Genomic DNA, 12,392 nt, shown 5'->3' on the forward strand with positions numbered 1-12,392 from the left:
ACCAAAAATAACACAAACTGCACCTCCAAATGTAAGTTTCTATTAAATCATTTATTTTACATTTTTTCTTAAGATTAATAATCATAGTTTGTTAAAATATTTAACGAAGACCAAACTTAAGTACCAATGCTGTTCAAAAATATATTTAATGGACTATATTATACCTACCCCAAAAATATAAGACATTTTTATCATTTTTCTCTACAGTGGCGCAATATACACGCAGCGTATAATAGCGGAAATCAATACAAAAAATTTGAAAAATTTGAAACTTTTATCTCTCTAAAAAAACAAAAGTCTTCTCTCCTTCACAACTCTTCCAGCTTGGAACCTCAGGGTTTCCATTTTTAGGGTTTCGAAAATACCCCCAAGATTTTCCCAGAAAATTTTTTCTTGGAAAATTTGATGTGGGTATGATAGAATTTACATTTTCTAAGGTCAAAATTTCGATCTTTATGAAATAACATTAGTGTTTCCTTGAAAATTGCAAAAAAAAAAAAAAGTCGTGATATTTGAAGTGCTAGGGAGGAAAAATGCCGGGGCATAAGTCAAAATCAGAGAAGAGTGAAGCAGAAAAGACACTAAGGAGGGACCCTTATGAGGTATTAGGTGTCTCAAGGAATTCTACAGATCAAGAAATTAAAAGTGCTTACAGGAAATTAGCTTTGAAGTATGTTTAATCTTTGACCCCTTTTTAATTCTTGTTGATTTTGAATTTAAAGTTTTGACCTTTTTATGTTTTCTTTCTTTGTTTTCAGTGCATTTCTTTTGGTTTTGGCATTGTAGAGCTGTTTTATTGAAAACCCAAATTGGGTTTTATCAGAAATTTAATTTTTGTCTTTTCTATTTTGGGGTGAAAGATTTTGAATTTTGTGATGGGTAGTACTGTTATTACCAGTGTGATAATGAAAATTACTTAGCTTGAGAATGGTAGTTCAGTAGGCTTAGTTATATAGAAAAGGAAAGCCCGGTGCACTAAGCTCCCGCTATGCCCGGGTACGGGAAAAGGCCGGATCACAAGGGTCTATTGTAGGCTGTTTTCACGGCAGCAACTTTACCAGTTACGACAATGCTCCCCTTAGTTTTATAGAAATGTTAGCAATAATTATTAAAACGCATAAACATTGAAGCTCTGTTGTTTCTGAGGATTTTTTTTCTAGAAGAAAAGAAGGAAAAATTTGAATAAGTGGGTGCTAGATTGCTTCCTATAAAGTGTGTTATTGTTATCAGATCAGAGCTTTTACCTTTATTATCTTTTTCTCCCTTGTGCATTTTCTTTCTTCCAGTTGAAAAGTTCAACTTCTTATGGGATTTTAGTGGGAAATATTTTCCTGAGTTTTAGGTCTGCATCCAGTAGTCCAGTGAATTAACGAAATTGGGAGAAATAAAGATCTTTACCTCAATATTCTTAATTTGTTAAATTTTAAGAGGAAGAATAACTGTCAAAGGATTGGGTTTTTCTGTTTTGAGATAAGTAATGGAGTAGTGGTAGTTTGAGCAGGATTCTGGAAGAGTTTAATCTTTTAGATTGAACACGTTATCTTTTCAGTTATACTTGAGAATAAGTTCTATATTTAAATTATAGGAAGGAAATTAGAATCCATAACTTCTTGTCTTCTTTATTTTGCTCTTTTTTCAGTCTTATCTTTCTCAATTCTCAATATTCTTCAGTCTATGGTAGTTTTGGAAAGTTTGCTTTGAGTTTGATATACCAAAGCTCATTAACAATTTGTAGGGCAACAATTACATAGTTGTTTCTGATGTCTGTGGAAATTATCAAACAGGAATGATTTTTAAAATCATTAGCAACCAATTTTAAAAGTATTGCTCCAATGAGAAAGTCGTATTCAAGCAGTTTAGTAATCTGAGAAAGTTTCCAGCTATTTTGTATTTGTAGAATTTGGCTATATCATTGCTTGTGAGTTTCAGTCCTTTGGTGTATCAAGATGCAAATATTATCCCTCGTCTGATGGTAATTATGTTGTTTCTGCTGCTGCTTTTTTCAAAATGCAGGTATCATCCTGACAAGAATGCAAATGATCCTAAAGCAGCGGACATGTTCAAAGAGGTCACCTTTTCATATAACATTTTATCTGATCCAGATAAAAGGCGTCAATATGACTCAGCTGGTTTTGAGGTTTGTTTTTTCCCTCACTGTAATATGTAGAGCAGCAACAACAACAACAACAACAACAACAACAACAACAACAAACCCTGTGTAATCTCACAAGTGGGGTATGGGGAGGGTAGTGTGTACGCAGACTTTACCCCTACCTTGAAGGTAGAAGAGGTTGTTTCCGATAGACCCTCGGCTCAAGAGAGACGAAAGAAAGGCAGTAGCACCAAGCATTAACAACAACAACAAGATAGTAGGAAAACAAGCGGAAAAAAACAGCAAGTAATAATAGAAATCTGACAATACTGGAATACAAGGCTAACACTAATACTCTCGACTATCTACTAGCCTTCTACCTTGATTCTCGATCTCCATACCTTGGCGAGAAGTTAATTTAGTTATTCTTTTCCTAAGCATATGATGCCTTCTGGTTGATAATTTATTTTCTGTTAGAATGTTGTGGCGCTCTTTATCCTAGATCGCTATCTTTAATAGATTAAGAATTATGTGTAGACTTCCACTTGTGCATTCCTCTTAGAGAAATGAAAAATGTTGATGCTCTACCTAATATAAGTATTATTTAAACAGGCTGTTGAGTCAGAAAGCCAAGAATTGGAGCTTGATCTTTCAAGTTTGGGAACTGTAAACACTATGTTTGCTGCACTTTTTAGGTCAGTCCGTGTTGCATGTATTGTTTTATGTTTCTTTTCATTGAATTCAGACTTCTGCTTGTAACATTTATGCTGCATGATGATAAATTTTTACTTATTTGCATTATGTGCAGTAAACTTGGTGTGCCAATAAAAACCACAGTCTCTGCAACTGTTCTTGAGGAAGCCTTAAATGGTTCAGTACCTATACAACCACTTCCACTTGGGCAACCTTTGTGTAGGAAGGTATCAATCTATAAATCCTATGTTATTCACACTTGTTAAAAATTGTTACTGCAGAAGTTCTTATCTTCTTCTTAACAGGTAGAAAAACAATCTGCTCACTTCTACTCTGTTAACATAACAGAAAAGGAAGCGATGGGGGGCCTTGTCTGCCGAGTTTATTCACGAGAAAAAAGCAAATTCAAGGTTTGTCCAATCTAAAGCCAAATATGTGTAGGATTACTTTATTGTATATATTTGGTCAACTGAATGCTTGCTACTTGGAACCAGATCTCTAGGAAACTAAATTTTAAGATTTTCTTGCTACTAGAAGTTCACTAAATTTGTAATAGAGGACTGCTACATTTGCTGTTGCTTTGACAAACTTTTAATTGACAAATATTATTACCTAGCGATGCTTAGCTGAGTTAGAGACTTAATAATGTGTCTCTAGAATATATTCAAATATTTCCATCATTAGATACTCTCTTTTGTTTTTGTAATAAATCATTCGATAGACATAACCTCTTGGAAGCTTTTTCTCATATCTCTTTCTCACTTAGGTTTGATATACTCATCTCCGTTGCTGTCTGTATTATTCTATTGTCTTAAGGTTTCTGTCTTGACAATGCTGTAGATCTTGGTGATCGGTACATTTATGTCTGTGATTGGTTGATCTTAAGAAATCCTAGAAATGCTAAATGGTGACAGGCCCCTTGTTAAAATTTTAGGACCTTGTAGAAATGTATTATCAGACATCAGCAGTAGATAGATACCTCATCTATGAGGTTCCACTAAACTACTCTTCAAGTTGTAAATAGGGGCAGGGAAAGAGGAAAAGTCTAATATAATTCTTCATGATGTTTAAAAAAATGGTAAAATTGTGTCACCATTTCCGATTTCTGCCCTGTCGGGAAGTTGATCCCAGGAAATTTTACTTGTCATAGAAAGTGCTTGCTAGTTGAATTGTGCAAATTGGATAATTCTTTCTTGGACCGAAATAGACACTGATTTCTTGGACTACTTTACTTTAGGATAACCCAGCATCAGCAGACCTGTGTTCCTCATTCCGGAGTATCATACTATGATTTCCGTCATAGATTTAACACTATAATTTGCTTTGGTTTAATTCCATCAACCCACCAACAAATTCTTGGAATCAATGCAGACTTCGTTAAAGACATGACAAAATACTAGTTGGGAATATGTTTTAGTCTTGTTAGAGTACTTCTAATATTATTATTATTACTATTATTTGTATATATATAACTTACTTTTCACTTTTATTTTATTTGTATGATGATAACATGAGTTGAGCTTAAATAGAGAATTGAGGATTCTTATAGCTGACCCAAACTTGTTTGGGGTTGAGGCTTAGTTGTTGTTTTTTAATTCAATCAACTCAATCTTTTTCTTTGTGTTGATCTGTTTTGAGTTTGTCACATTTTGGTCATTTGAATTGTTTGTGTGCAGCTATTGTACTTTGACCAAGAAGAAAATGGCGGACTGAGCCTTGCATTACAGGTTCCATTCTCTATCCATTCTTTCGGTTGCTCCGTATAGCAGTCAAGTAATCTAGAAGATCACACTTCAAATTACTTGATATTTTAGGCTTGAATAGATCACAATGAGCTCTTTTTTTCCTTATAAATATATAGATATAGATATCTTCAAATCAAGAAGTTAATGTCTAGTCCTAAATGAATATACCGATATAGATATAGATATCTTCAAATCAAGAAGTTAACGTCTAGTCCTAAATGATGCACTATCTTACTTTAGCAACAATAAAAAGTTTCTGAATTCACTTCTCAGCCACATATGCCGAGTTTATGTTATTTCAATTTTATTTAACGGCAAAGGTTCAAATATACCCTTGTACTTTCAAAAATAGTCTAAGAATACCTTTCGTTAAACTATTGGGTTATCTATACCCCTGCGGTCATACTTTGGGTTCAAATATACCCCTCATTTAAACGGAGGGACACGTGTCATCGTCCTGTTGGCCAATTCTAAATATCTCCTAATTAATTAAAAAGACTCATTACCCATACCCGAAAAGTAATTTTCTAAAGAAATTTTTTTTGTTGTAAAAACTGGAAAAAACTGATTTTTTTTTACTAAAAACTGAAAAAAATGAAAATATTTTTTTTGCTTTACAAAAACTGAAAAATGTTTTCTAAAACAAAATTTTTGTAAAAACTGGAAAAAAAAACTGAAAAGCAATTTTCTAAAGCAATGTTTTTGTAAAAAACTATGTTTTTTTTACTAAAAACTAAAAAAATCGAAAATATTTTTTTCCATTTTTTAGAAAAATATTGCTTTAAAAAATTCTGAAAAATAATTTCTCAAGCAATTTGTTTTGTAAAAACTAAAAAAAAACTGAAAAGTAATTTTTTAAAGCAATGCTTTTGTAAAAACTGAAAAAACAAATATTTTCTTTTTTTCAGTTTTTAGGTAAAAAAATTTAAGTCTTTTCCAGTTTTTAATTGCTTTAGAAAATTACTTTTCAGTTTTTACAAAAAAATTGTTTTAGAAAATATTTTTCAGTTTTTTTAAAGCAGTATTTTTGTAAAAACTGGAAAAAAAAATTATTTTATTTTTTTCAGTTTTTAGTAATTTTTTTTTAAATTTTTTCCAGTTTTATAAAAAAAAAATTGCTTTTCGGGTATGGGTAATGGATCTTTTTAATTAATTAGGAGATATTTAGAATTGGCTAACGAGACGATGACACGTGTCCCTCCGTTTAAATGGGGTATATTTGAACCCAAAGTATGACTGCAGGGGTATAGATAACCCAATAATATAACGAGGGGTATTTTTAGACCATTTTCGAAAGTACAGGGGTATATTTGGCACTTTGCCGTTTATTTAATGACAAAATAGCAGAGGTGGGGCGATTCAAATATGAAACTAGATCGATTAGCGGCCTCACACTAAGTGATCTCATTGTTCAAATATTACCCTTTTTCTGCATCCTTATTTCATACCCTCTCATATAAGCTAGGCCATCTGCTCTCGGATTAATCACAATCATTGTTCAAATTGATTCTTATTTGGTTTATGATCCTGGTAGTACTACATTAATACAACAACAAGTGTAGTCCCACAAGTGTAGTCCCACAAGTGTAGAGTGTGGGAAGGGTAGAGTGTACGTAGTCCTTACCCCTACCTTTAAGAATGCAGAGAGGCTGTTTCCACTACATTAATATTGCTGTAAATTTATTGTGACTTATTTGCAGGAAGATAGTTCAAAAACAGGGAAAGTCACATCTGCCGGCATGTATTTTCTAGGATTCCCAGTTTATCACATGGATCAAACCCAGAACTCGGTGAGTTCACATCTATGCCTAATTTCAATTTTTAGTTGTTTCGCTTAAGTTTGTATCATATGTTCACATTGCTTTTTCTGCTTGAGCTAATATATAGGTAACAGCTGCAAAGGATCCAGATTCGGCATTTTTCAAGAAACTGGATGGATTTCAACCATGCGAGATAACCGAGCTAAAAGCTGGCACTCATGTCTTTGCAGTTTATGGTATCTTTCCCATGCCGTCCTCAAAACTCTATTTAATTCAATGGATACAATACTCAATACTGAATGCTCCTTTCTGTTTCCTGGTTGACATTTGTAGGTGACAATTTTTTTAAAAGTGTGAGCTACACCATTGAAGCTGTTTGCGCTGCACCTTTTACTGAGGAAAAAGAGAATCTCAGAGCAATAGAAGCTCAACTTTTGTCAAAAAGGGTGGAACTTTCTAAGTTTGAAACAGAATATAGGGAGGTCTGAGCTCCTTCCAATATTCGCCAATCTCTTGCTTTATATTTATTTGATTTTACTGATTCCTTTCTGTGGTTTCGGCAGGTCTTAGCGCAATTTACTGAGATGACAAGTAGATATGCACAAGAAATGCAAGCTGTAAGTTCAATGAACTTCATGTGCAATTCTAATTTGGTCACCTATTTGAAGTGATTTTATATTCCAAGGACAAAGTTAAATTGTATTGTTTTAACCTCTTCGGTTATCAACAGATCGATGAGCTTCTTAAGAACCGCAATGAAATTCATGCTTCCTATACAACTCTTCCCGCAATAAAGCGTAGTAGTAGCAATCGAAGTAAGAATAGAGGTGGTTCCAAGGAGGCCAGTGAAGATGGTCCAGTAAGAGACAAGAAGGCTTCAAGAGACCGCACAAAGAAGAAGAGGTGGTTCAATATTCCCTTAAAGGTTGATAAAAGGAAGCCTTGTTAAAATAGGGTGAGCATATTTTTGGATTTTATAAATTACTGTCAGGTCAATGCTTTCTAGTTTCCTGTCATTTCCTTTCTTCCGCGATACCCATTTATTTTTCTATGTTACTTGTAGTTTATAGAGAAACGTGGTAGCAGTTGGCGCCAAGGTGCAATTACTGTTTGTCCAAGCAATGAACATGTTGCAGGACTTGGGAAATCTCCGGAGGGTGTGACATGAGAAGCACTCAACAAATCCTATTGTAAAATTCTTTCCTATTTATTCTTTTACCTTTTGATGTACTCACGCATGTAAATTGCATTATTCAATCACAAGTCTTTCTTGAATGTGCTATGCTTGTGTCAGTTTTTAAGTGGCAAAAAAGGACTGGGATAAAGAAAATAGTTCGTTCTTTGTTAAATTCAGGCAAATAGCTAGGTGTAGAATTGACTAAGTTCTTTTGTCTGAATAGTGGTCTGATATTTGCTAATACAAAAAAAGTGAATAATACAAGATCATTGCTCTTCATGTTTTGTCAGAGATGCCTAATGTGTATTTAGGCAGCATTTACATCTCTTCTCGTGTAGCTTAAAATAAGGGCAGAATAGCTTGGTAGACACTTCTACTTGTTCGCGTTTGTTATCTCGGTCCCTGTACTCAATAAAATTTCATCCAGACACTTATATTAATTCAAAGTCACTGTTTTAAACCCCTCTAACCATTGACCAAGTCTATATGACAACTTAATGGTTGAACTGGACAAAACACGTGTATTTCACGCATATAAGGAGCATGATTATAAGTATTTAAACAAAAAAATAAATAAAATAAGAAAAAAAGGCGAAAGAAAAATACAAAATTTAAATTAAAATAGAAAGAAAGGTTCCCCTCCTCCACTTTCTGCCCCTTCTAACCTTCCCCCAACGCCACCCTCCACCTCATTTTTCTCTCTCCCCCTTCCTTCTTCACGTTATCCTCCTTCCATCCATTTTAACCCAAAACCCACTACAACACAGCCCTTCTCCACCACTTCTTTATCCATCGGTGACATCCCTCACCACAACATATTCGAAATCACAGCTAGATTGACAGTAGATTTTGGGAAAATTTCTTTCCCACATCCCTATTCCCTAATTTTAGAAGACAAGCAAGAAAGAGAATAGAAATAGTAGAAGAAGATACACCGGTGAAACTTGTTTTCATTAAATTTTCTAGTAGCAAAATTTTAAAAAGTTTTCGGGTGAAGTTTTTGGTGGTGATGGTTGTATGGTTGGTCCTTTCTAATGGCCGGTTCTTTTTGATGGTTGATTGGTGGTGCTATGGTGGAGTGTTGGATGTGAAGAAGTTTTCGCGGTGAGAAGTGGTCAGAGAGGGACCATAGGCTTGGTAGTTACCATGATCAACAGAGGTAATTACCATAAATCATGTCAGGGAAAAATGATTTATGGTCATTTGTCAGTCGTTAAAGTGTCTATTTTATCTAACGAGCTGATTTAAGTCTATCGACTCATAGCAGTCTGCGCCACTACCAGACCGTAGGCCCAGACTGTAATTATGACTAATATTTTGGCTAATAGAGTCCATCTCACATAAGCATAAGTATATTTGTAAAATGTAGACTTTGTTGGTAATATTCTTGGGGACCCAAAAATATTGCATTATGTGTTGGACATCATTTGCACAAGTTGTATCTCTTCTTTTACACCTAAGAGGCCAAGACTTTTTTGCCTATAAAAGAGAAGGTCATTAGTTCATTTTAGACACACCAACAAGACTTGAGTATTCATTTCTTGTTTCTTCCTTTATTAATAGTGTTTGGTATGAGAGTTAAATGATGGGAAGCACTTGTGTAAACCCTTTCTTTGGACTGATCTTGTGAGGTTATTCCCTTAGGGTATTTGGGATTAATTAGAGTATTTACTCTAATTTTGTACTCTTATTGTTATAGTAAATTGCTCCTCTCCGCTTGTGGACGTAGGTTACTTTGACCGAACCACGTTAAATTTGTATCTTCTTTATCTACTTTAATTGTCGTTGTTATCAACTTCCATTGTCTTTGTTATTGCCATTAAACCGTTGTTTGGCTATATTTTGCACTACCCGGGTTCCCGATCCTAACACAGACCCCCAAAAAGAAAATAAATAAAGTATTTTTTCGAAGATCTAGAACACTAGCACTCTTTACAATCAGAAAATACGTCCAGCTTCAGGATATTAAGGACGTCCATATCCGACCCAACTCATTAGTTTGCCACCCCTTTGTTTTTTGGTTTAACAATCTACTATTTTAAAAAATTAGGAAAATGATACTCTCTCAAAATAATAGTCGAAAAATGTATATACACACTTTTTCGGTTACGGAATATAAATAACTTCTGGCGCGGACTAAAAATGAAAAAAGCGTTGTAAAATTCACTGGCCCGATTAAGTCTAGATTGATGCCGTGTAGGGTTCATGTAACGGGAAAGCATTCCTTACTAGGAATTTTTCCATCTCAGGGTTTGAACTTGAGATCTGATAAATGTGGAGTGATCCCATATATTCCACTGAATTTCCTTGGCTGTGTGTCTATAAATTGACCAGGTTCATATTATTAGAAATAGTGGTGCACTCGTTTCACCCTTTTCAGTTAGTTGTTGCTTATGCGAGGCTAGTGGTGGTAGTAGTTGTTTTTGTCTATTTCTATTTGCATATGGTTTTCTTGAGCTGATGTTTAACTTGTGAGATTCATACAATCATCTTTATAGACATGAGATTAATAATTTATATAAATGAAAAATATCTCAAGGGACTCTAGGGTTTCATTACTGGTATTGAAGACGGATTTGTTGAACAATGCGGACATCAGATGAAAAAGGGCGTTATGTGTCGAATCTATAGTCCCCTTTCCCCCCACTAAGACTCTTGTTGCTTAATGCTAGAGACGGCAACAACAACAACAAATCAAGTGAAATCTCACATGTGAGGTTTGAGAAGGGTAATGTGTACTCAATACTTACTCCTATCTTGAGAAAGTAGAAATATTGTTTCCAGTAGACACTCGGCTCAAAAAAAATACAAAAGTAAAGAGGATAAAAAAGGCTCAGGAAAAATAAACGGTAGGGAACAACAAGCAGTAATACCATCAAAGCAAAATGATAGAGAAGAGTAAATACAAAAAACTTCGAGAAGCAAATAATTTAATTATCATATGGGGTCTTGATAGACAAAAAATGTTGAATTGTCATGAGGTCAAAACTGTTCACATTTGGACATGTATTCTAATACAAACACATAAATCTTATCCTATCAAGACCTCACCTAACATCTTCACCCAACATATCATGTTCAATGGAAAACTATAATCCAAAAGCACCTTCACACTAAAACATGCCATCGGATCCTAACTAGCAATTTTCTTGTTGGAATTCACTTGTAAATGATTGACAACATCACACCTGCGTCTCACCTCTCCCTTTTTCCCAGTTTTAACGTGATAAACGCTTACTTTCTCAATTGCATGAGCAAATGCTTTAAAAAATGCATCTTGATCCTTTGCATAAAGCTCCACAAAAGGCATAGTCCTAGGATCTGAAAGCATAGCTTGATCTGAAGCCAATAACCCTAGACCCTTTTGCAAGTTTATGTAGTACATGTTATCGAACTTGCCAGGTGTCATCACGTCGTTGAAGGCCGCCATATCTTTCGAGTTATTCCCACATAGCTTTCGTAACGCTTGTCCAAATGTTGGATTCATAGAAGGATCAATTTCAGAAGTGTTGCTGAAATTGAAGATTCTCTTTCTAAACTCTGAACAATGTGAGAAACCAATGGTATGTGCACCCACTAAAGCCACCATTTCTTGTACATTTAGATTTTTCGATGCGAACATGTTGATTATTGTATCCACGGTCATGTTAGGCCTAGCAATATGGCCTTCAACATCTTTTGCATATGATTCAAAGCTATCTTTTCGGCCGAGACGAATATTGTAAAATGGACCTCCAACCATGGTGATTAAGTCTCGAGTTGCAACGGCTAAAATATCTGCACAAGAAACAACACCGGGGCATTGGAGTTCTAGGGCGGTCTTTGCACGTGCAATAAGGTCAAAGGCGTCCCCGGGGAGAGAGAGGTTTATATCCGTGTCGCGCTCAGCCGTGGCAAAGGAGTTTGAGGAAATAAGTAACGAGGCGTCACATCCTCCCACCATGCAATCATGGAAGAAGAGGCGGAGGGCGCCAGCCGCGGTCGTCGGCGCCGCAAGTTGCTTGTCGACGACGATTTGCTGGATGATTTTTTCAAATTGAGGACATGATTTATTGTAGTAGTCGACATTGAGCTTGGATTCTGTTAGAGAAAATAAGGCTAGAGATGAGAAGACGAAAATTGAAAGAAGTGGTAATGCCATGACTTCTGAATTGATAAAAAATGGTGGTGAAAGAAGATAGAAATGAAAGAAGGCTTTTAGTATTGTGTACAATGACGTTTGGAATTTGAGATGGGCAATATTTTGCATGCAACAAACATAAACTAGAGGTCTCAAATTAGCTCAAGGGCCGTTGTTTACTCCTTTCCTTCTAGCTAGTCTTTGCGGCTCCACATATTGCATTATATTAATTAGTGATAATTTATATTTTATCTCGTACGGTATTAATATATACAGACTTTTGAATTTGTGGTGTAAAATGAGGCATATATATTTTGTGTGGCTGTAAATCATTGTATAAAGGTAAATTGTTTCCAAATAAGGAAATTGATTCATTCTTTCTAACACGGACTAAAAAAAAAATATATTCACATAAATTAAAACCGAGGGAGTAAATAATAAGATCACTTAAAATTTAATTGCAGGCAAGTGTTTAATTATGTTTAATTACGCTGAAGATTAAGTTATAGTAACCCAGATTGAAGGGTATGTCCACTGTCCACAATCCACATGCCTGAAATATTTTACATATTAGTATCTTTAGGGCGTTTTAAATAGTATTCCTTGTGTTCTAATTTTTTCCCCACTATTTTCAAGAGGAAGTTCTATTAAACTTAGATAGCAATTTTCTCGAACAAGTTTTTAATATTTGGAAAAGAAACTACATTACATTTTTCTTGTGCGTGTAGTGTTCATATTTTAAAATACTATCTTGTACCTGATTACTAATTGGTAGTGAAATTATCTTTCTCTTTGACATTGATTT

At 34.7% G+C, this 12,392-nt stretch overlaps 2 protein-coding genes across 2 annotated transcripts; one reads left to right on the forward strand and one right to left on the reverse strand.

Annotated features, from left to right (window-relative positions):
* Positions 1-220: 220 nt before the first annotated feature.
* Positions 221-7,746, forward strand: LOC107765516 (chaperone protein dnaJ 16). Its single transcript, XM_016584176.2, has 12 exons — positions 221-670; positions 2,014-2,137; positions 2,705-2,787; positions 2,901-3,012; positions 3,091-3,195; positions 4,462-4,512; positions 6,231-6,320; positions 6,418-6,526; positions 6,624-6,772; positions 6,854-6,907; positions 7,021-7,245; positions 7,354-7,746. Exons 1-11 carry the CDS (start codon positions 534-536, stop codon positions 7,237-7,239), a joined length of 1,233 nt encoding a protein of 410 aa, XP_016439662.1. The 5' UTR covers positions 221-533; the 3' UTR covers positions 7,240-7,245; positions 7,354-7,746.
* A 2,670-nt stretch (positions 7,747-10,416) lies between these two features.
* Positions 10,417-11,912, reverse strand: LOC107765515 (peroxidase 6-like). The gene has a single exon (XM_016584175.2). It carries the CDS (start codon positions 11,714-11,716, stop codon positions 10,601-10,603), a length of 1,116 nt encoding a protein of 371 aa, XP_016439661.1. The 5' UTR covers positions 11,717-11,912; the 3' UTR covers positions 10,417-10,600.
* Between the last annotated feature and the right edge of the window lie 480 nt (positions 11,913-12,392).

Source organism: Nicotiana tabacum, chromosome 24, assembly GCF_000715075.1.
Source record: "Nicotiana tabacum cultivar K326 chromosome 24, ASM71507v2, whole genome shotgun sequence".
Classification (NCBI taxonomy): domain Eukaryota; kingdom Viridiplantae; phylum Streptophyta; class Magnoliopsida; order Solanales; family Solanaceae; genus Nicotiana; species Nicotiana tabacum.

Bases quoted from the DNA above. Each gene is read 5' to 3' on its own strand.
- LOC107765516 (XM_016584176.2), top strand. From the start codon at position 534: ATGCCGGGGCATAAGTCAAAATCAGAGAAGAGTGAAGCAGAAAAGACA. The intron at 6,321-6,417 runs GTGAGTTCACAT...GCTAATATATAG, and splicing joins TGGATCAAACCCAGAACTCG to GTAACAGCTGCAAAGGATCC. The intron at 6,527-6,623 runs GTATCTTTCCCA...TGACATTTGTAG, and splicing joins TCATGTCTTTGCAGTTTATG to GTGACAATTTTTTTAAAAGT.
- LOC107765515 (XM_016584175.2), bottom strand. From the start codon at position 11,716: ATGCAAAATATTGCCCATCTCAAATTCCAAACGTCATTGTACACAATA.